General features: G+C 49.5%; 1 protein-coding gene across 1 annotated transcript in view; it reads left to right on the top strand.

Annotated features, from left to right (window-relative positions):
- LOC142069131 (butyrophilin subfamily 1 member A1-like) overlaps positions 1–23505 on the top strand; it is a 204197-nt gene extending 180692 nt beyond the window's left edge. The window contains exons 12-16 of the mRNA XM_075119519.1: positions 1117–1221; positions 17796–17816; positions 20334–20354; positions 21075–21107; positions 22774–23505. Of these exons, the coding sequence (XP_074975620.1) occupies positions 1117–1221; positions 17796–17816; positions 20334–20354; positions 21075–21107; positions 22774–23288 (695 nt within the window). The 3' untranslated portion in view covers positions 23289–23505. The remainder of the gene's footprint in view (positions 1–1116; positions 1222–17795; positions 17817–20333; positions 20355–21074; positions 21108–22773) is intronic.
- Positions 23506–23798: the final 293 nt, after the last annotated feature.

Here is a 23798-nt window from a genome sequence, read left to right as displayed (position 1 = left end):
GTGATAAATTTTGTACTCTGGCTTGATTGTGATCTGTAGAGCCCTGTAAACCCACAGATATATATTCGCAGATACCCTCATCATTTTGGGGGGTTTGCAGATTGGATGCGGATACCAATTTTGTATCCACGCAGGGCTCTAGTGATCTGTTCACTTCCCAACTTCATTACTTGTGTGAAATGTCACCTAAGTCATGTGATATTGTTTTTCTGATCTTCAATGGGACTTGTGCTCCTTAATTACTTTGGTCTGGATCCACTAGAGGACTCATTTTACCCCTTGTCTACACACAAAAGATGCACTGATTAACTAGTTAAGCAATGCTATCCGCTTGTGTGAAAACACCTTGTATAAATTTCAGAGTGCCCTTAATAGATTTAGTTTCAGTCAATTTTTTATCGACTTTAACTAAATGGAGATAGAGAGCTATGAAGCTGATTTATGATTTAAGGTTTTGTGCATCAATTTATTTAAATTGGTGCAACCCTGATATGTTGTCAACTCTTGAACCAATTTAAGAATGACTCCATAAGAGGGTTGGCCCAGGTTCACTAAATCAGAGCACAAACCATGTGTGGAAAAGACACCAGGCACATTTGAAAATTCCATCCTGTTTAGATGACCGAATCACTGTGAACACAAGAAGAGCAAATGGAAATTAGTTAATTTGCTGCACAAGTGCTTGGACAAATTGTGATTATGGTTTTTCCCAATATTAGGAGGTAACAGTGGATTTTTCAAAAATATGCTAATTAATCTGGCAGTTTCTGAATATTGCTTACTGTTAAGGGCCAAATCCTTTTCTGGTATAAGCCTATTGGAATCAATGGGGTTTTATGAGCAGAGAATTTGCCCCTGATCTCTATGGCACTCTGAGTAGCAATGAATCAAATCAGGGCTGTGTTTTCAAGGATAAATGAGTGGTAAAGCTGTGTTGATTGGAGCCATATTTAAAATCAGTTTCTGGTCTTTTGTGTCATGTGGGCATGGCCATTCTTTCACTCTTAGCTCACACAAATCCTGCTGGGCACTATTTATGTATTTGTTTGAAAAAAAAAATCTGCTTTTAGTCACCACTTCCAAACTAAGGCAAGCCTTGGGTGTTTTCTTTTTCAGATCCCTTTTTCCCGAGGGTAAATCCCTGGATGGTGGCGCTGAGTGTGACCCTGGTGGTTTTGTTTGTTTTCATTGGCCTCACTGTTTCTCTCTTTAAAATGAAAGGTAAATATCAGAGGGAGAGATATACTGTAAAGATTTTATTCTAATAAATAAATAAGGGCAATTTAGAAATTTAACATAAAAAGAACGTGTGATCTGCTGATCTGGTCCTAAAAAAAGAAGAAGAATGCTCCACTTTTCCCTCAGCCCAGCTCCCACCCAATTGCAGCTCCACTCCCCGCCTGCCCTGCCTCCAGCCCAACTCTGCCCACAATCCCTCGCCACTCCCAGCCCTCTATTTCCAGCTCTTCCCTTATCCCCAGCTCTGCTTTCAGCCCAAGCTCCTGGATTCAGCCAACTGTGATGTAATGGAGGGGGGAGGAGGGGCTGAGAGAGACGCTACTACTGGTAAGTGGGACTCGTGACAGGAAAAGTTTGGGCACCACTGGTCTAGTCTGATCTCCGTAAGAGGAATTTGAAGAGAAATAATCTCTCAGTCTTAACTGTCATATTGATGATAATGAGAAATAAAAGATAAGAAAAGGGAAACTCCTAACCAACAATATGGGTATTTCTGTTTAATTTTTGGGCAAACGAGATATAGAAATTGGTAAGTGTCATAATCCGTCCTCTGAAAAGGATTTTTTTTTTTTTTTTTTTTTGGTAATTGGATCTTCATGTGGGAGTTGGTTTAAATGGTTTGGAGTTGTTTGATCTTAAATTTAACTTTTACAATTTTGTTACAATACGAAACCCTTGTTTGTTTACTTGCTTTTTATTATTATACTTTCTTGTGGGGTTTAATGTAATTGTATAAAATGTGGAGAAGCTCTAATTTGGGTAGATTTCACACCAAAATCTAATTTGAAAAACTGATAAGCAATGGAGTCACAGAGTTTAAGAGCAGAAGAGAGCCCTGGATCCTCTTCTCTGATGTCCTGAAAAGGAGGTTGATTTCCCTCAGCCTTCATTGTCATACTGATGATAAAGAGAAATAAAATATAAGGAAAGGGAAACACCTAACAAAAATATCTATTTATTTCGCTCTCATTTTTAGACAAACGAGATAAAGAAATAAGTAAGTATCATTATGCTTCCTATGACAAGAAACTTTTAGTACCAGTTTGGATTCTAATGTGGGAGTTTGTGTAGCAGTGGTGGAGGTGTTTGATTTTAAATTTAACTTAACATTGCTGCAGTACGAAGCCTTTTAGTTTGCTAACTTGGTTATTATTATCAGGCTTTTGGGAAGGTGTGTGTGTGTGGGGGCGTCAACTTCAATATAGCTTTATAAAACATGGGGAAAGACTAGAGAGGATGAATTTCACACCAAAAGCTAATTTGAAAAATTGAAAAGCAATACAGTTATAGAGTCATAGTGTTTAAGACCAGAAGGGATGACTGGATCCTCTAGTTCAGAGGTCTGCAGACTGTGGGGCAGGCCCCTAGGGGCACGTGGAGGAATGTTCAAGCGGGCGCAGGGCCGGATTAACTCTTCTGGGGGCCGGGGACTATTAGAGTTTGTGGGGCCCCCTAGGCTCTGGGGTACGGCTAAAAATGAGGGATTCAGAGTGCAGGAGGGGGCTGTGGATTGGGGCAGGGTGTGGGTGTGGAAGGGGGTGAGGGCTCTGACTAGGGTTGTGGACTCTAGGGTGTGGCTGGGGATGAGGGCTTTCAGATGCAGGAGGGGGCTCCAGGCTGGCGCCAAGGAGATTGGAGTGTGGGAGAGGGCTCAAGGCACGAGGTTGGGAGTGTGGGGTCTGGGAGGGAGTTAGGGTGCAGGAGGGGGCTCAGGGCTGGGGTGGGGATGGGGTCTGGGAGGGAGTTAAGGCGTGGGAAGGGGCTCAGTGCAGGAGGTTGGGAGGGTGGGGTCTGGGAGGGAGTTAGGGTGCAGGAGAGGGCTCAGGGCTGGGGCAGGAGGTTGTGGTGCGGGGCGCTTACCTGGGACAGCTCCCCTTTGGTGGTGCAGGCCCTGGGGAGGGGGGGCACGTGGCTCCATGCTCTGTCCTGTGCTCGCCTGCAGGCACCACCCACACAGCTCCCATTGGCTGTGATTCCTGGCCAATGGGAGCTGCGGGGGCGGTGTCTGCAAGTCAAGGAAGCCTGTGGGACTGAGCTTCCTGGCACGCGCAGCTCCAGCCGAGGGGAGGGGGGAATGACATGCCAGCGTGTAGAGCCGCCTCCCCGCCAACGCCGGGCTGCGCTGGAATGCAGGGGCTTCAGTGGCTGCAGCCCACAGCCCTGGGCTAAGGCGGCCCTGAAAAAAGATCTACACTTTTGGCGGTCTGGAGATCTTTTTGCGGGGGCCCCCCTTAGCCTGGGGCCCTGGCCTCCAGCCCCTAAATCCCCTCTCTTAAACCAGCCCTGAACAGGTGCAAGGCAGGGTCCCTGCCAGCCCTCATGGGGAGAGGGGAGGGAGCCCCACCCAGCCCCGCTCTGCCCCCAGCCCAGATCCAATCCCATCTGCAGCTGCGCTCCGCCCCCTGCCCCCCACTAAGCTCCGGCTCCTGCCACAGTTCCAGTCCTCCCCCTGCTCCGCCCCCAGGTCAGTTCCTACCAAATTCCCTCCCCTCCCCCAGGCCAGCTCTGCCTCTAGCCCCAGCTCCTCCCCCATCCCCAGTTCTGCCCCCAGCTCCCCCTTCAGCCCAAGCACCTCTGCTGAGTCAACTGTGCAGTAACGGAAGGGGGGGCGCTGACAGATTTCATTACTGCAAGGGGGGAGTGATCGGAAAAGTTTGGGCACCACTGGTCTTGTCTGATTTCCTGAAGAAGAGATTGAATAGAAATAATCCGTCTTACCTGTCACAATGATGATAAAGAGAAATAAACCATAAAAAAAGGAAAACACCTGACAAACATTATGTGTCTGTCTGTTTAATTTTTAGGCAAACGAGATATAGAAATCGGTAAGTGTCATTATCCACACTCTGAAAAGGATTATTTTTTGATGGGGCCGGGAATTGGATCTTCATGTGGGAGTTTGTTTAAATGGTTTGGAGTTATTTGATATTAACTTTAACTTTTACAATTTTGTTGCAATACAAACGCCCTTGTTTGCTTACTTGCTTTTTATTATTATTCTTTCTTGTGGGGTTTAATGTAATTGTATATAATGTGGGGAAGTGCTAAATTGGGTAGATTTCACACCAAAATCTAATTTGAAAAACTGATAAGCAATAGAGTCACTGAGTTTAAGAGCAGAAGAGAGCCCTGGATCCTCTTCTCTGATGTCCTGAAAAGGAGGTTGATTTCTCTCAGCCTTCACTGTCATATTGATGATAAAGAGAAATAAAACATAAGGAAAGGGAAACACCTAACAAAAATATCTATTTATTTCTCTCTCATTTTTAGACAAACGAGATAAAGAAATAAGTAAGTGTCATTATCCTTCCTATGACAAGAAACTTCTTGTACCTCTTTGGATTCTAACGTGGGAATTTGTGTAGCAGTGGTGGAGGTGTTTGATTTTAAATTTAACTTAACATTGCTGCAGTACGAAGCCTTTTAGTTTGCTTACTTGGTTATTATTATCAGTCTTTTGGGAAGATGTGTGGGGGGGGCGGGGGGTCAACTTTAATATATCTTTATAAAACATGGGGAAAGACTAGAGAGGATGAATTTCACACTAAAAGTTAATTTGAAAAATTGATAAGCAATACAGTTAAAGAGTCTTACTGTTTAAGACCAGAAGGGATGACTGGATCCTCTAGTTCAGAGGTCTTCAGACTGTGGGGCAGGCCCCTAGGGGCACGTGGAGGAAATTCAAGTGGGCACAGGTCCACAATTAACTCTTCTGGGGGCCTGGGACTATGAGAGTTTGTGGGGCCCCCTAGGCTCTGGGGTAGGGCCAAAAATGAGGGATTCAGAGTGCAGGAGGGGGCTGTGGATTGGGGCAGGGTGAGGGCTCTGACTGGGGTTGTGGACTCTAGGGTGTGGCTGGGGATGAGGGCTTTCAGATTCAGGAGCGGGCTCCAGGCTGGCACCAAGGGGACTGGAGTGTGGGAAGGGGCTCAGGGCAGGAGGTTGGGAGTGTGGGGTCTGGGAGGGTGTTAGGGTACAGGAGGGGGCTCAGGGCTGGGGTCTGGGAGGGAGTTAAGGTGTGGGAAGGGGCTCAGTGCAGGAGGTTGCGAGTGTGGGGTCTGGGAGGGAGTTAGGGTGCAGGAGAGGGCTCAGGGCTGGGGCAGGAGGTTGTGGTGCGGGACGCTTACCTGGGACAGCTCCCCTTTGGTGGTGCAGGCCTTGGGGAGGGGGGGCACGTGGCTCCATGCTCTGTCCTGTGCTCGCCTGCAGGCACCACCCCACACAGCTCCCATTGGCTGTGATTCCTGGCCAATGGGAGCTGCGGGGGCGGTGTCTGCAAGTCAAGGAAGCCTGTGGGACTGAGCTTCCCGGCACTCGCAGCTCCAGCCCAGCGGAGGGGGGAATGACATGCCAGCGTGTAGAGCCGCCTCCTCGCCAACGCCGGGCTGGGCTGGAATGCAGGGGCTTTAGTGGCTGCAGCCCACAGCCCTGGGCTAAGGCGGCCCTGCAAAAAGATCTGCACTTTTGGTGGTCTGGAGATCTTTTCGCGGGAACCCCCCTTTGCCTGCAGCCCCTAAATCCCCTCTCTTAAACCAGCCCTGAACAGGTGCAAGGCAGGGTCCCTGCCAGCCCCCATGGGGAGAGGGGAGGGAGCCCCACCCAGCCCCGCTCTGCCCCCAGCCCAGATCCTATCTCATCTGCAGCTGCGCTCCGCCCCCTGCCTCCCACTAAGCTCCGGCTCCTGCCAGGTCTGGATCCACTAGAGGACTCATTTTACCCCTTGTCTACACACAAAAGATGCACTGATTAACTAGTTAAGCAATGCTATCCGCTTGTGTGAAAACACCTTGTATAAATTTCAGAGTGCCCTTAATAGATTTAGTTTCAGTCAATTTTTTATCGACTTTAACTAAATGGAGATAGAGAGCTATGAAGCTGATTTATGATTTAAGGTTTTGTGCATCAATTTATTTAAATTGGTGCAACCCTGATATGTTGTCAACTCTTGAACCAATTTAAGAATGACTCCATAAGAGGGTTGGCCCAGGTTCACTAAATCAGAGCACAAACCATGTGTGGAAAAGACACCAGGCACATTTGAAAATTCCATCCTGTTTAGATGACCGAATCACTGTGAACACAAGAAGAGCAAATGGAAATTAGTTAATTTGCTGCACAAGTGCTTGGACAAATTGTGATTATGGTTTTTCCCAATATTAGGAGGTAACAGTGGATTTTTCAAAAATATGCTAATTAATCTGGCAGTTTCTGAATATTGCTTACTGTTAAGGGCCAAATCCTTTTCTGGTATAAGCCTATTGGAATCAATGGGGTTTTATGAGCAGAGAATTTGCCCCTGATCTCTATGGCACTCTGAGTAGCAATGAATCAAATCAGGGCTGTGTTTTCAAGGATAAATGAGTGGTAAAGCTGTGTTGATTGGAGCCATATTTAAAATCAGTTTCTGGTCTTTTGTGTCATGTGGGCATGGCCATTCTTTCACTCTTAGCTCACACAAATCCTGCTGGGCACTATTTATGTATTTGTTTGAAAAAAAAAATCTGCTTTTAGTCACCACTTCCAAACTAAGGCAAGCCTTGGGTGTTTTCTTTTTCAGATCCCTTTTTCCCGAGGGTAAATCCCTGGATGGTGGCGCTGAGTGTGACCCTGGTGGTTTTGTTTGTTTTCATTGGCCTCACTGTTTCTCTCTTTAAAATGAAAGGTAAATATCAGAGGGAGAGATATACTGTAAAGATTTTATTCTAATAAATAAATAAGGGCAATTTAGAAATTTAACATAAAAAGAACGTGTGATCTGCTGATCTGGTCCTAAAAAAAGAAGAAGAATGCTCCACTTTTCCCTCAGCCCAGCTCCCACCCAATTGCAGCTCCACTCCCCGCCTGCCCTGCCTCCAGCCCAACTCTGCCCACAATCCCTCGCCACTCCCAGCCCTCTATTTCCAGCTCTTCCCTTATCCCCAGCTCTGCTTTCAGCCCAAGCTCCTGGATTCAGCCAACTGTGATGTAATGGAGGGGGGAGGAGGGGCTGAGAGAGACGCTACTACTGGTAAGTGGGACTCGTGACAGGAAAAGTTTGGGCACCACTGGTCTAGTCTGATCTCCGTAAGAGGAATTTGAAGAGAAATAATCTCTCAGTCTTAACTGTCATATTGATGATAATGAGAAATAAAAGATAAGAAAAGGGAAACTCCTAACCAACAATATGGGTATTTCTGTTTAATTTTTGGGCAAACGAGATATAGAAATTGGTAAGTGTCATAATCCGTCCTCTGAAAAGGATTTTTTTTTTTTTTTTTTTTTGGTAATTGGATCTTCATGTGGGAGTTGGTTTAAATGGTTTGGAGTTGTTTGATCTTAAATTTAACTTTTACAATTTTGTTACAATACGAAACCCTTGTTTGTTTACTTGCTTTTTATTATTATACTTTCTTGTGGGGTTTAATGTAATTGTATAAAATGTGGAGAAGCTCTAATTTGGGTAGATTTCACACCAAAATCTAATTTGAAAAACTGATAAGCAATAGAGTCACTGAGTTTAAGAGCAGAAGAGAGCCCTGGATCCTCTTCTCTGATGTCCTGAAAAGGAGGTTGATTTCCCTCAGCCTTCATTGTCATACTGATGATAAAGAGAAATAAAATATAAGGAAAGGGAAACACCTAACAAAAATATCTATTTATTTCGCTCTCATTTTTAGACAAACGAGATAAAGAAATAAGTAAGTATCATTATGCTTCCTATGACAAGAAACTTTTAGTACCAGTTTGGATTCTAATGTGGGAGTTTGTGTAGCAGTGGTGGAGGTGTTTGATTTTAAATTTAACTTAACATTGCTGCAGTACGAAGCCTTTTTAGTTTGCTAACTTGGTTATTATTATCAGGCTTTTGGGAAGGTGTGTGTGTGTGGGGGCGTCAACTTCAATATAGCTTTATAAAACATGGGGAAAGACTAGAGAGGATGAATTTCACACCAAAAGCTAATTTGAAAAATTGAAAAGCAATACAGTTATAGAGTCATAGTGTTTAAGACCAGAAGGGATGACTGGATCCTCTAGTTCAGAGGTCTGCAGACTGTGGGGCAGGCCCCTAGGGGCACGTGGAGGAATGTTCAAGCGGGCGCAGGGCCGGATTAACTCTTCTGGGGGCCGGGGACTATTAGAGTTTGTGGGGCCCCCTAGGCTCTGGGGTACGGCTAAAAATGAGGGATTCAGAGTGCAGGAGGGGGCTGTGGATTGGGGCAGGGTGTGGGTGTGGAAGGGGGTGAGGGCTCTGACTAGGGTTGTGGACTCTAGGGTGTGGCTGGGGATGAGGGCTTTCAGATGCAGGAGGGGGCTCCAGGCTGGCGCCAAGGAGATTGGAGTGTGGGAGAGGGCTCAAGGCACGAGGTTGGGAGTGTGGGGTCTGGGAGGGAGTTAGGGTGCAGGAGGGGGCTCAGGGCTGGGGTGGGGATGGGGTCTGGGAGGGAGTTAAGGCGTGGGAAGGGGCTCAGTGCAGGAGGTTGGGAGGGTGGGGTCTGGGAGGGAGTTAGGGTGCAGGAGAGGGCTCAGGGCTGGGGCAGGAGGTTGTGGTGCGGGGCGCTTACCTGGGACAGCTCCCCTTTGGTGGTGCAGGCCCTGGGGAGGGGGGGCACGTGGCTCCATGCTCTGTCCTGTGCTCGCCTGCAGGCACCACCCACACAGCTCCCATTGGCTGTGATTCCTGGCCAATGGGAGCTGCGGGGGCGGTGTCTGCAAGTCAAGGAAGCCTGTGGGACTGAGCTTCCTGGCACGCGCAGCTCCAGCCGAGGGGAGGGGGGAATGACATGCCAGCGTGTAGAGCCGCCTCCCCGCCAACGCCGGGCTGCGCTGGAATGCAGGGGCTTCAGTGGCTGCAGCCCACAGCCCTGGGCTAAGGCGGCCCTGAAAAAAGATCTACACTTTTGGCGGTCTGGAGATCTTTTTGCGGGGGCCCCCCTTAGCCTGGGGCCCTGGCCTCCAGCCCCTAAATCCCCTCTCTTAAACCAGCCCTGAACAGGTGCAAGGCAGGGTCCCTGCCAGCCCTCATGGGGAGAGGGGAGGGAGCCCCACCCAGCCCCGCTCTGCCCCCAGCCCAGATCCAATCCCATCTGCAGCTGCGCTCCGCCCCCTGCCCCCCACTAAGCTCCGGCTCCTGCCACAGTTCCAGTCCTCCCCCTGCTCCGCCCCCAGGTCAGTTCCTACCAAATTCCCTCCCCTCCCCCAGGCCAGCTCTGCCTCTAGCCCCAGCTCCTCCCCCATCCCCAGTTCTGCCCCCAGCTCCCCCTTCAGCCCAAGCACCTCTGCTGAGTCAACTGTGCAGTAACGGAAGGGGGGGCGCTGACAGATTTCATTACTGCAAGGGGGGAGTGATCGGAAAAGTTTGGGCACCACTGGTCTTGTCTGATTTCCTGAAGAAGAGATTGAATAGAAATAATCCGTCTTACCTGTCACAATGATGATAAAGAGAAATAAACCATAAAAAAAGGAAAACACCTGACAAACATTATGTGTCTGTCTGTTTAATTTTTAGGCAAACGAGATATAGAAATCGGTAAGTGTCATTATCCACACTCTGAAAAGGATTATTTTTTGATGGGGCCGGGAATTGGATCTTCATGTGGGAGTTTGTTTAAATGGTTTGGAGTTATTTGATATTAACTTTAACTTTTACAATTTTGTTGCAATACAAACGCCCTTGTTTGCTTACTTGCTTTTTATTATTATTCTTTCTTGTGGGGTTTAATGTAATTGTATATAATGTGGGGAAGTGCTAAATTGGGTAGATTTCACACCAAAATCTAATTTGAAAAACTGATAAGCAATAGAGTCACTGAGTTTAAGAGCAGAAGAGAGCCCTGGATCCTCTTCTCTGATGTCCTGAAAAGGAGGTTGATTTCTCTCAGCCTTCACTGTCATATTGATGATAAAGAGAAATAAAACATAAGGAAAGGGAAACACCTAACAAAAATATCTATTTATTTCTCTCTCATTTTTAGACAAACGAGATAAAGAAATAAGTAAGTGTCATTATCCTTCCTATGACAAGAAACTTCTTGTACCTCTTTGGATTCTAACGTGGGAATTTGTGTAGCAGTGGTGGAGGTGTTTGATTTTAAATTTAACTTAACATTGCTGCAGTACGAAGCCTTTTAGTTTGCTTACTTGGTTATTATTATCAGTCTTTTGGGAAGATGTGTGGGGGGGGGCGGGGGGTCAACTTTAATATATCTTTATAAAACATGGGGAAAGACTAGAGAGGATGAATTTCACACTAAAAGTTAATTTGAAAAATTGATAAGCAATACAGTTAAAGAGTCTTACTGTTTAAGACCAGAAGGGATGACTGGATCCTCTAGTTCAGAGGTCTTCAGACTGTGGGGCAGGCCCCTAGGGGCACGTGGAGGAAATTCAAGTGGGCACAGGTCCACAATTAACTCTTCTGGGGGCCTGGGACTATGAGAGTTTGTGGGGCCCCCTAGGCTCTGGGGTAGGGCCAAAAATGAGGGATTCAGAGTGCAGGAGGGGGCTGTGGATTGGGGCAGGGTGAGGGCTCTGACTGGGGTTGTGGACTCTAGGGTGTGGCTGGGGATGAGGGCTTTCAGATTCAGGAGCGGGCTCCAGGCTGGCACCAAGGGGACTGGAGTGTGGGAAGGGGCTCAGGGCAGGAGGTTGGGAGTGTGGGGTCTGGGAGGGTGTTAGGGTACAGGAGGGGGCTCAGGGCTGGGGTCTGGGAGGGAGTTAAGGTGTGGGAAGGGGCTCAGTGCAGGAGGTTGCGAGTGTGGGGTCTGGGAGGGAGTTAGGGTGCAGGAGAGGGCTCAGGGCTGGGGCAGGAGGTTGTGGTGCGGGACGCTTACCTGGGACAGCTCCCCTTTGGTGGTGCAGGCCCTGGGGAGGGGGGGCACGTGGCTCCATGCTCTGTCCTGTGCTCGCCTGCAGGCACCACCCCACACAGCTCCCATTGGCTGTGATTCCTGGCCAATGGGAGCTGCGGGGGCGGTGTCTGCAAGTCAAGGAAGCCTGTGGGACTGAGCTTCCCGGCACTCGCAGCTCCAGCCCAGCGGAGGGGGGAATGACATGCCAGCGTGTAGAGCCGCCTCCTCGCCAACGCCGGGCTGGGCTGGAATGCAGGGGCTTTAGTGGCTGCAGCCCACAGCCCTGGGCTAAGGCGGCCCTGCAAAAAGATCTGCACTTTTGGTGGTCTGGAGATCTTTTCGCGGGAACCCCCCTTTGCCTGCAGCCCCTAAATCCCCTCTCTTAAACCAGCCCTGAACAGGTGCAAGGCAGGGTCCCTGCCAGCCCCCATGGGGAGAGGGGAGGGAGCCCCACCCAGCCCCGCTCTGCCCCCAGCCCAGATCCTATCTCATCTGCAGCTGCGCTCCGCCCCCTGCCTCCCACTAAGCTCCGGCTCCTGCCAGGTCTGGATCCACTAGAGGACTCATTTTACCCCTTGTCTACACACAAAAGATGCACTGATTAACTAGTTAAGCAATGCTATCCGCTTGTGTGAAAACACCTTGTATAAATTTCAGAGTGCCCTTAATAGATTTAGTTTCAGTCAATTTTTTATCGACTTTAACTAAATGGAGATAGAGAGCTATGAAGCTGATTTATGATTTAAGGTTTTGTGCATCAATTTATTTAAATTGGTGCAACCCTGATATGTTGTCAACTCTTGAACCAATTTAAGAATGACTCCATAAGAGGGTTGGCCCAGGTTCACTAAATCAGAGCACAAACCATGTGTGGAAAAGACACCAGGCACATTTGAAAATTCCATCCTGTTTAGATGACCGAATCACTGTGAACACAAGAAGAGCAAATGGAAATTAGTTAATTTGCTGCACAAGTGCTTGGACAAATTGTGATTATGGTTTTTCCCAATATTAGGAGGTAACAGTGGATTTTTCAAAAATATGCTAATTAATCTGGCAGTTTCTGAATATTGCTTACTGTTAAGGGCCAAATCCTTTTCTGGTATAAGCCTATTGGAATCAATGGGGTTTTATGAGCAGAGAATTTGCCCCTGATCTCTATGGCACTCTGAGTAGCAATGAATCAAATCAGGGCTGTGTTTTCAAGGATAAATGAGTGGTAAAGCTGTGTTGATTGGAGCCATATTTAAAATCAGTTTCTGGTCTTTTGTGTCATGTGGGCATGGCCATTCTTTCACTCTTAGCTCACACAAATCCTGCTGGGCACTATTTATGTATTTGTTTGAAAAAAAAAATCTGCTTTTAGTCACCACTTCCAAACTAAGGCAAGCCTTGGGTGTTTTCTTTTTCAGATCCCTTTTTCCCGAGGGTAAATCCCTGGATGGTGGCGCTGATTGTGACCCTGGTGATTTTGTTTGTTTTCATTGGCCTCACTGTTTCTCTCTTTAAAATGAAAGGTAAATATCAGAGGGAGAGATATACTGTAAAGATTTTATTCTAATAAATAAATAAGGGCAATTTAGAAATTTAACATAAAAAGAACGTGTGATCTGCTGATCTGGTCCTAAAAAAAGAAGAAGAATGCTCCACTTTTCCCTCAGCCCAGCTCCCACCCAATTGCAGCTCCACTCCCCGCCTGCCCTGCCTCCAGCCCAACTCTGCCCACAATCCCTCGCCACTCCCAGCCCTCTATTTCCAGCTCTTCCCTTATCCCCAGCTCTGCTTTCAGCCCAAGCTCCTGGATTCAGCCAACTGTGATGTAATGGAGGGGGGAGGAGGGGCTGAGAGAGACGCTACTACTGGTAAGTGGGACTCGTGACAGGAAAAGTTTGGGCACCACTGGTCTAGTCTGATCTCCGTAAGAGGAATTTGAAGAGAAATAATCTCTCAGTCTTAACTGTCATATTGATGATAATGAGAAATAAAAGATAAGAAAAGGGAAACTCCTAACCAACAATATGGGTATTTCTGTTTAATTTTTGGGCAAACGAGATATAGAAATTGGTAAGTGTCATAATCCGTCCTCTGAAAAGGATTTTTTTTTTTTTTTTTTTTGGTAATTGGATCTTCATGTGGGAGTTGGTTTAAATGGTTTGGAGTTGTTTGATCTTAAATTTAACTTTTACAATTTTGTTACAATACGAAACCCTTGTTTGTTTACTTGCTTTTTATTATTATACTTTCTTGTGGGGTTTAATGTAATTGTATAAAATGTGGAGAAGCTCTAATTTGGGTAGATTTCACACCAAAATCTAATTTGAAAAACTGATAAGCAATGGAGTCACAGAGTTTAAGAGCAGAAGAGAGCCCTGGATCCTCTTCTCTGATGTCCTGAAAAGGAGGTTGATTTCCCTCAGCCTTCATTGTCATACTGATGATAAAGAGAAATAAAATATAAGGAAAGGGAAACACCTAACAAAAATATCTATTTATTTCGCTCTCATTTTTAGACAAACGAGATAAAGAAATAAGTAAGTATCATTATCCTTCCTATGACAAGAAACTTTTAGTACCAGTTTGGATTCTAATGTGGGAGTTTGTGTAGCAGTGGTGGAGGTGTTTGATTTTAAATTTAACTTAACATTGCTGCAGTACGAAGCCTTTTTAGTTTGCTAACTTGGTTATTATTATCAGGCTTTTGGGAAGGTGTGTGTGTGTGGGGGCGTCAACTTCAATATAGCTTTATAAAACATGGGGAAAGACTAGAGAGGATGAATTTCACACCAAAAGCTAATTTGAAAAATTGAAAAGCAATACAGTTATAGAGTCATAGTGTTTAAAACCAGAAGGGATGACTGGATCCTCTAGTTCAGAGGTCTGCAGACTGTGGGGCAGGCCCCTAGGGGCACGTGGAGGAATGTTCAAGCGGGCGCAGGGCCGGATTAACTCTTCTGGGGGCCGGGGACTATTAGAGTTTGTGGGGCCCCCTAGGCTCTGGGGTACGGCTAAAAATGAGGGATTCAGAGTGCAGGAGGGGGCTGTGGATTGGGGCAGGGTGTGGGTGTGGAAGGGGGTGAGGGCTCTGACTAGGGTTGTGGACTCTAGGGTGTGGCTGGGGATGAGGGCTTTCAGATGCAGGAGGGGGCTCCAGGCTGGCGCCAAGGAGATTGGAGTGTGGGAGAGGGCTCAGGGCAGGAGGTTGGGAGTGTGGGGTCTGGGAGGGAGTTAGGGTGCAGGAGGGGGCTCAGGGCTGGGGTGGGGATGGGGTCTGGGAGGGAGTTAAGGCGTGGGAAGGGGCTCAGTGCAGGAGGTTGGGAGTGTGGGGTCTGGGAGGGAGTTAGGGTGCAGGAGGAGGCTCAGGGCTGGGGTGGGGATGGGGTCTGGGAGGGAGTTAAGGCGTGGGAAGGGGCTCAGTGCAGGAGGTTGGGAGGGTGGGGTCTGGGAGGGAGTTAGGGTGCAGGAGAGGGCTCAGGGCTGGGGCAGGAGGTTGTGGTGCGGGGCGCTTACCTGGGACAGCTCCCCTTTGGTGGTGCAGGCCCTGGGGAGGGGGGGCACGTGGCTCCATGCTCTGTCCTGTGCTCGCCTGCAGGCACCACCCACACAGCTCCCATTGGCTGTGATTCCTGGCCAATGGGAGCTGCGGGGGCGGTGTCTGCAAGTCAAGGAAGCCTGTGGGACTGAGCTTCCTGGCACGCGCAGCTCCAGCCGAGGGGAGGGGGGAATGACATGCCAGCGTGTAGAGCCGCCTCCCCGCCAACGCCGGGCTGCGCTGGAATGCAGGGGCTTCAGTGGCTGCAGCCCACAGCCCTGGGCTAAGGCGGCCCTGCAAAAAGATCTACACTTTTGGCGGTCTGGAGATCTTTTTGCGGGGGCCCCCCTTTGCCTGGGGCCCTGGCCTCCAGCCCCTAAATCCCCTCTCTTAAACCAGCTCTGAACAGGTGCAAGGCAGGGTCCCTGCCAGCCCTCATGGGGAGAGGGGAGGGAGCCCCACCCAGCCCCGCTCTGCCCCCAGCCCAGATCCAATCCCATCTGCAGCTGCGCTCCGCCCCCTGCCCCCCACTAAGCTCCGGCTCCTGCCACAGTTCCAGTCCTCCCCCTGCTCCGCCCCCAGGTCAGTTCCTACCAAATTCCCTCCCCTCCCCCAGGCCAGCTCTGCCTCTAGCCCCAGCTCCTCCCCCATCCCCAGTTCTGCCCCCAGCTCCCCCTTCAGCCCAAGCACCTCTGCTGAGTCAACTGTGCAGTAACGGAAGGGGGGGCGCCGACAGATTTCATTACTGCAAGGGGGGAGTGATCGGAAAAGTTTGGGCACCACTGGTCTTGTCTGATTTCCTGAAGAAGAGATTGAATAGAAATAATCCGTCTTACCTGTCACAGTGATGATAAAGAGAAATAAACCATAAAAAAAGGAAAACACCTGACAAATATTATGTGTCTGTCTGTTTAATTTTTAGGCAAACGAGATATAGAAATCGGTAAGTGTCATTATCCACACTCTGAAAAGGATTATTTTTTGATGGGGCCGGGAATTGGATCTTCATGTGGGAGTTTGTTTAAATGGTTTGGAGTTATTTGATATTAACTTTAACTTTTACAATTTTGTTGCAATACAAACGCCCTTGTTTGCTTACTTGCTTTTTATTATTATTCTTTCTTGTGGGGTTTAATGTAATTGTATATAATGTGGGGAAGTGCTAAATTGGGTAGATTTCACACCAAAATCTAATTTGAAAAACTGATAAGCAATAGAGTCACTGAGTTTAAGAGCAGAAGAGAGCCCTGGATCCTCTTCTCTGATGTCCTGAAAAGGAGGTTGATTTCTCTCAGCCTTCACTGTCATATTGATGATAAAGAGAAATAAAACATAAGGAAAGGGAAACACCTAACAAAAATATCTATTTATTTCTCTCTCATTTTTAGACAAACGAGATAAAGAAATAAGTAAGTGTCATTATCCTTCCTATGACAAGAAACTTCTTGTACCTCTTTGGATTCTAACGTGGGAATTTGTGTAGCAGTGGTGGAGGTGTTTGATTTTAAATTTAACTTAACATTGCTGCAGTACGAAGCCTTTTAGTTTGCTTACTTGGTTATTATTATCAGTCTTTTGGGAAGATGTGTGTGGGGGGCGGGGGGTCAACTTTAATATATCTTTATAAAACATGGGGAAAGACTAGAGAGGATGAATTTCACACTAAAAGTTAATTTGAAAAATTGATAAGCAATACAGTTAAAGAGTCTTACTGTTTAAGACCAGAAGGGATGACTGGATCCTCTAGTTCAGAGGTCTTCAGACTGTGGGGCAGGCCCCTAGGGGCACGTGGAGGAAATTCAAGTGGGCACAGGTCCACAATTAACTCTTCTGGGGGCCTGGGACTATTAGAGTTTGTGGGGCCCCCTAGGCTCTGGGGTAGGGCCAAAAATGAGGGATTCAGAGTGCAGGAGGGGGCTGTGGATTGGGGCAGGGTGAGGGCTCTGACTGGGGTTGTGGACTCTAGGGTGTGGCTGGGGATGAGGGCTTTCAGATTCAGGAGCGGGCTCCAGGCTGGCACCAAGGGGACTGGAGTGTGGGAAGGGGCTCAGGGCAGGAGGTTGGGAGTGTGGGGTCTGGGAGGGAGTTAGGGTGCAGGAGGGGGCTCAGGGCTGGGGTGGGGATGGGGTCTGGGAGGGAGTTAAGGCGTGGGAAGGGGCTCAGTGCAGGAGGTTGGGAGGGTGGGGTCTGGGAGGGAGTTAGGGTGCAGGAGAGGGCTCAGGGCTGGGGCAGGAGGTTGTGGTGCGGGGCGCTTACCTGGGACAGCTCCCCTTTGGTGGTGCAGGCCCTGGGGAGGGGGGGCACGTGGCTCCATGCTCTGTCCTGTGCTCGCCTGCAGGCACCACCCACACAGCTCCCATTGGCTGTGATTCCTGGCCAATGGGAGCTGCGGGGGCGGTGTCTGCAAGTCAAGGAAGCCTGTGGGACTGAGCTTCCTGGCACGCGCAGCTCCAGCCGAGGGGAGGGGGGAATGACATGCCAGCGTGTAGAGCCGCCTCCCCGCCAACGCCGGGCTGCGCTGGAATGCAGGGGCTTCAGTGGCTGCAGCCCACAGCCCTGGGCTAAGGCGGCCCTGCAAAAAGATCTACACTTTTGGCGGTCTGGAGATCTTTTTGCGGGGGCCCCCCTTTGCCTGGGGCCCTGGCCTCCAGCCCCTAAATCCCCTCTCTTAAACCAGCCCTGAACAGGTGCAAGGCAGGGTCCCTGCCAGCCCTCATGGGGAGAGGGGAGGGAGCCCCACCCAGCCCCGCTCTGCCCCCAGCCCAGATCCTATCTCATCTGCAGCTGCGCTCCGCCCCCTGCCTCCCACTAAGCTCCGGCTCCTGCCACAGTTCCAGTCCTCCCCCTGCTCCACCCCCAGGTCAGTTCCTACCAAATTCCCTCCCCTCCCCCAGGCCAGCTCTGCCTCTAGCCCCAGCTCCTCCCCTATCCCCAGTTCTGCCCCCAGCTCCCCCTTCAGCCCAAGCACCTCTGCTGAGTCAACTGTGCAGTAACGGAAGGGGGGGCGCAGACAGCTTCCATTACTGCAAGGGGGGAGTGATCGGAAAAGTTTGGGCGCCACTGGTCTTGTCTGATTTCCTGAAGAAGAGATTGAATAGAAATAATCCGTCTTACCTGTCACAGTGATGATAAAGAGAAATAAACCATAAAAAAAGGAAAACACCTAACAAACATTATGTGTCTCTCTGTTTAATTTTTAGGCAAACGAGATAGAGAAATTGGTAAGTGTCATTATCCACACTCTGAAAAGGATTTTTTTTTTTGTAATTGGATCTTCATGGGGCAGTTTGTTTAAATGGTTTGGAGTTATTTGATATTAACTTTAACTTTTACAATTTTGTTGCAATACAAACGCCCTTGTTTGCTTACTTGCTTTTTATTATTATTCTTTCTTGTGGGGTTTAATGTAATTGTATATAATGTGGGGAAGTGCTAAATTGGGTAGATTTCACACCAAAATCTAATTTGAAAAACTGATAAGCAATAGAGTCACTGAGTTTAAGAGCAGAAGAGAGCCCTGGATCCTCTTCTCTGATGTCCTGAAAAGGAGGTTGATTTCTCTCAGCCTTCACTGTCATATTGATGATAAAGAGAAATAAAACATAAGGAAAGGGAAACACCTAACAAAAATATCTATTTATTTCTCTCTCATTTTTAGACAAACGAGATAAAGAAATAAGTAAGTGTCATTATCCTTCCTATGACAAGAAACTTCTTGTACCTCTTTGCATTCTAACGTGGGAATTTGTGTAGCAGTGGTGGAGGTGTTTGATTTTAAATTTAACTTAACATTGCTGCAGTACGAAGCCTTTTAGTTTGCTTACTTGGTTATTATTATCAGTCTTTTGGGAAGATGGGGGGGGTCAACTTTAATATATCTTTATAAAACATGGGGAAAGACTAGAGAGGATGAATTTCACACTAAAAGTTAATTTGAAAAATTGATAAGCAATACAGTTAAAGAGTCTTACTGTTTAAGACCAGAAGGGATGACTGGATCCTCTAGTTCAGAGGTCTTCAGACTGTGGGGCAGGCCCCTAGGGGCACGTGGAGGAAATTCAAGTGGGCACAGGTCCACAATTAACTCTTCTGGGGGCCTGGGACTATGAGAGTTTGTGGGGCCCCCTAGGCTCTGGGGTAGGGCCAAAAATGAGGGATTCAGAGTGCAGGAGGGGGCTGTGGATTGGGGCAGGGTGAGGGCTCTGACTGGGGTTGTGGACTCTAGGGTGTGGCTGGGGATGAGGGCTTTCAGATTCAGGAGCGGGCTCCAGGCTGGCACCAAGGGGACTGGAGTGTGGGAAGGGGCTCAGGGCAGGAGGTTGGGAGTGTGGGGTCTGGGAGGGTGTTAGGGTGCAGGAGGGGGCTCAGGGCTGGGGCAGGAGGTCCCTTACCTGGGACAGCTCCCCTTTGGTGGTGCAGGCCCTGGGGAGGGGGGGCACGTGGCTCCATGCTCTGTCCTGTGCTCGCCTGCAGGCACCACCCCACACAGCTCCCATTGGCTGTGATTCCTGGCCAATGGGAGCTGCGGGGGCGGTGTCTGCAAGTCAAGGAAGCCTGTGGGACTGAGCTTTCCGGCACGCGCAGCTCCAGCCCAGCGGAGGGGAGAATGACATGCCAGCGTGTAGAGCCGCCTCCTCGCCAGCGCCGGGCTGGGCTGGAATGCAGGGGCTTTAGTGGCTGAAGCCCACAGCCCTGGGCTAAAGCGGCCCTGAAAAAAGATCTGCACTTTTGGCAGCCTGGAGATCTTTTCGCGGGAGCCCCCCTTTGCCTGCAGCCCCTAAATCCCCTCTCTTAAACCGGCCCTGAACAGGTGCAAGGCAGGATCCCTGCCAGCCCCCAAGGGGAGAGGGGAGGGAGCCCCACCCAGCCCCGCTCTGCCCCCAGCCCAGATCCTATCTCACCTGCAGCTGCGCTCCGCCCCCTGCCTCCCACTAAGCTCCGGCTCCTGCCACAGTTCCAGTCCTCCCCCTGCTCCGCCCCCAGGTCAGTTCCTACCAAATTCCCTCCCCTCCCGCAGGCCACCTCTGCTCCTCCCCTATCCCCAGTTCTGCCCCCAGCTCCCCCTTCAGCCCAAGCACCTCTGCTGAGTCAACTGTGCAGTAACGGAAGGGGGGGCGCAGACAGCTTCCATTACTGCAAGGGGGGAGTGATCGGAAAAGTTTGGGCACCACTGGTCTTGTCTGATTTCCTGAAGAAGAGATTGAATAGAAATAATCCGTCTTACCTGTCACAGTGATGATAAAGAGAAATAAACCATAAAAAAAGGAAAACACCTAACAAACATTATGTGTCTCTCTGTTTAATTTTTAGGCAAACGAGATAGAGAAATTGGTAAGTGTCATTATCCACTCTCTGAAAAGGATTTTTTTTTTGTAATTGGATCTTCATGGGGCAGTTTGTTAAAATGTTGTGGAGTTCACTGTAAAATTTAACTTCTACAATTGTGTTGTAATATGAAACCTTTTTTTGTTTACTTGCTTTTTATTATTATTATTTTGTGGAAGGGTTAGTGTGATTGTATAAAATGTGGGGAACCAAAAGCTAATTTGAAAAACTGAGATGTAATAGAGTCACATGTGTGTGAGACCAGAAGGGACCACTGTATCCTCTTGTCTGATGTCCTGAAGAAGATGTTGATTTCTCTCAGTTTTTACTGTCGTATCGATGATAAAGACAAATAAAACGTAAGAAAAGGGAAATGCCTAAAAAAATTCGATTTATTTCTCTTTCCTTTTCAGAGAAACGAGATAACGAGATAAGTAAGTATCATTATCTTTCCTCTAAAATGAAACTTTTTGTACCATTTTGGAGACTCATGTGGCTGTTTGTTTAATTGTGGTGGGGTTGTTTGCTTTTAAATTTAAATTTTAAAATTGTTGCAATAGGAAACCTTTTTAGTTATTTGTTTGCTTTTTTATCAGCATCATCCTCATCATTCTTTTGAGGTTTGTTTGTTCATGTAACTTTATAAAACGTGGGGAAAGACTAAACTGGATGAATTTCACACCAAAAGCTAATTTGAAAAATTGATAAGCAATACAGTAGTAAAGTAGGTATTGGCCAAAAAACTATGGCCCAGGAGGAATTGTGTGAAGGCCCTGGTGGACTATCAGCACCTGAGATGATTATCTTCCCTCCACACTGCAGAGTAGGCATGTAACCAACCTGAAGTAAAGTGATACCTGGGCTCTAGCTTCTACCCAAAGTCTTGCCAGCTAACCTGGGTGCAAAGCACCACCAAACTTGAGTCAGAGCTTTTGTGCTTGTGCATTAAACAGGTTGGGGCAACGGCCAGGTAAGATTCTGGACTAACCCTGCAGTGAAGATCCACCCTGGGAGAGAGACACTCATGCAGTCCAGTGGAGGTTCTGATGAACGAATAACTTTCCTTTTCCCTCAGTGTATTAGTTTGTACAATATTGAATCATGCAATACGTGTTCAGATCTGCTCTCCTCTCTAATTATGTTGCTGGTTTTAGGGTGGAGAAGATCCGTGGCACCTATAGAAGAAGGTAATTAAAGATCATATTTTATCAATGTCCAAATATCTGTTCCCATGAGGCAATGTGCCTCATTTTCTTTGTATATGGGAGTGGATGTGATTGTTCAGGGCAGATCTCCCCAGAACCCTTCATTTCACGGCGCATCACAAGGTGAGGTGAGGTTTGTGCCTATGTCCTACCACACCATACTGAATCCATAGCATATTGAATCTATGCTTCCTGCCCCTCCACCGCTCGCATGTGCACTGTACCCTGCAGAGATCTGTGACAGCCGCTGCCACCCCTTGTACGGAACCAGTGGGACATGCACCTCCACAGCCACTTCTCCAGGGGGAGTTTGTTCTGTCTCCCCGTGCTGATGTCCGATCTCCAGTGTCCCTTTGTTTCTTCCTTCATCTTTTCCCCCATGAAGAAAGCCAGGAGCTCTGCAGTGACCCCACACTGACTGGGTGAGCAGGGACTGTGTCTGTGTGAGACCCTTGCTCCTGTCTCAAGCAGAGGAACTGAGCCTTGATCACAGACAGGGGCTCCCCTGGCTCCATTATACAGGTCTGGGAAGCTCCTGTGATCACCGCTGGGAGCTTGTGTCTTTTCTCCTCTCTCCATCCACCATGACCCCAGCATGGTCCCGTCTCTGGTAAACAGGACGTCAAGTCAGCCTCCCCATTACTGGCATGACCCGCCCCCTCTTTCCACCAGCCACCTATTCCGTACCTCCTCCCTAGTGGCGGATTTGCCACTGGGCCAATGTGGCCTGTGCCCAGGAGCCCCAGAAAAATGGGCGCCTCTGTGCCCCAACCCACTCTGCCTGCCCAGTGCTCCTGCCAGAGAGTGGGGTCAGGGCTCAGGGGGCTTGCCCCACTCCATCCGCCCAGAACTCCAGCCAGAGAATGGCGTCGGGGTGCGGGGTCTTGCCCTGCTCTGCAGCTGGAGCACCAGGTGGGCAGAGCAGGGCACGCCCCTGCACTCCGGCCCCATTTCCCCAGCAGGAGTGTGGGGAGGGGGGGTTCTGCAGGCAGAAGGGGTAGGAAGGGGCCTTCACTTGCTGCGGCCCAGGGCCTCACAAAACCTTAATCTGTCCTGGCCCCCTGACACTTGTAGCTTCCACCATGAACCCCCTTCCCTTGTTTAGCCCCCTTACTCCCTGTCCCAGGCTAATGTACTTGCGTGCTGCGACTGCTGCTGAGCAGTGACATTCTGGGCAGGTTCAATCCTGGTACCGTGTGGCCTGTTGCTGTCCGAGCTGTGACATTTCAGAGCAGTCCAGGTGCAGTGGGGAGGCCCCATAGCAAAGTCCAGCACAGGGGCAGCTGGGACACAGTGAGATTGAAGGTGGGGTGGGGGGAAGCGCTGTCAATATTCACTGAGTTGTACCATCTGCTGGGGCTGCCAGAGTCTCTAGTCCCCTCCCCGGGCAGAGGTGGGGGCAGGAGGGGAAAGATTCTGAGTCCCAGGCCTGGCCCATCTGCTCCTTTCACCGTCACTGACCCGTCTCTGTCAGGGGAGTGACTCTCCCCAGCCTGGTGCTGAGATCTCTGAGGTGACGATGGGTAAATCCTGGAGGAAGGAGATTCCCTGAGTCACTCCCCAGCTGGGGCAGATTCTGTCACTGACGCCATCAAACCCTCCCCCAGGGCCGAGCTCTGCCCCTCACGCTCTGATTCTCTCTCCCCAGCGAATGTGACTCTGGATCCAGACACGGCTCATCCCCAACTCGTCCTGTCTAAGGGTGGGAAAAGTGTGAGATGGGGAAACACGCGGCAGCGGCTGCCCGACAAGCCTGAGAGATTTGACTCTGTGCCCTGGGTGCTGGGCTGTGAGGGATTCACCGCGGGGAGACATTGCTGGGAGGTGGAGGTGGGGGGTGGGGGATACTGGGCTGTGGGGGTGGCCAGAGAGTCCGTGGGGAGGAAGGGAGGGATCAGCCGTAGCCCTGAGCGAGGGATCTGGGCAGTGGAGTGGGACTGGGATCAGTTCTGGGCTCTCACCTCCCCTGTGACCCCCCTGCCCCTGAGCCGGGCCCCCAGCAGGATCCGGGTTTGTCTGGACTGTGACCGGGGCCAGGTGACATTTATCGATGCTGGTGACGAGGCCCCGATCTTCACTTTCCCGCCGGGCTCCGTCCCTGGGGAGAGAATCCGCCCCTGGCTCTGGGTGGGGCGGGGATCCCGGCTCCGCCTGCGTCCCTGAGCCCCACAGCAGAGGGGGAACCGGAAATCAGCCTCTCTAGCCTCACGGACCCCAGTCTCTATGACCTTGGAGGACTCCCATCTACCCGGCCCCTGGAAGCTCCTCCCCCTCCCTCCCTGCAGCCCCAGGAGGCAGAGGGGGAGGGGGAGGAACCCCTGGGGCTGCAGGAGGGGCCCTGAGGGGCAGAGGCGGGGGCTGGGCAGGGGGCAGAACTAACAGCCGGGCTGGGGACAGGCAGAGGTGGGGGCTGGGCAGGGACCCAGCATGAATCAATCAGGGTTTTGGGAGAAGCTGGAAGCTCTGCAGCAGCTGGGCGCATTTTGTGCAGATCTGTGGGATTAGATCGCGCTGGGGCAGCAAGAGGGGAATGTATAAAATCAGGGGAAAGAAGGGAGCAGCCAAGGGGGTTGATCTGTGGGAGGGAGGAGAGTGGGAAAGACACAGGAAAATAAACAGGGATCACAAGTGAGGGCTAGAAAAATGCTGAGTAGAGAAGGAGAGTATGAAAGA

Source organism: Caretta caretta, chromosome 14 (genome assembly GCF_965140235.1).
Source record: "Caretta caretta isolate rCarCar2 chromosome 14, rCarCar1.hap1, whole genome shotgun sequence".
Taxonomy (NCBI): domain Eukaryota; kingdom Metazoa; phylum Chordata; order Testudines; family Cheloniidae; genus Caretta; species Caretta caretta.
Note: the sequence above shows the minus strand (reverse complement) of the source record. Positions and strands in the feature narration are given on the sequence as shown.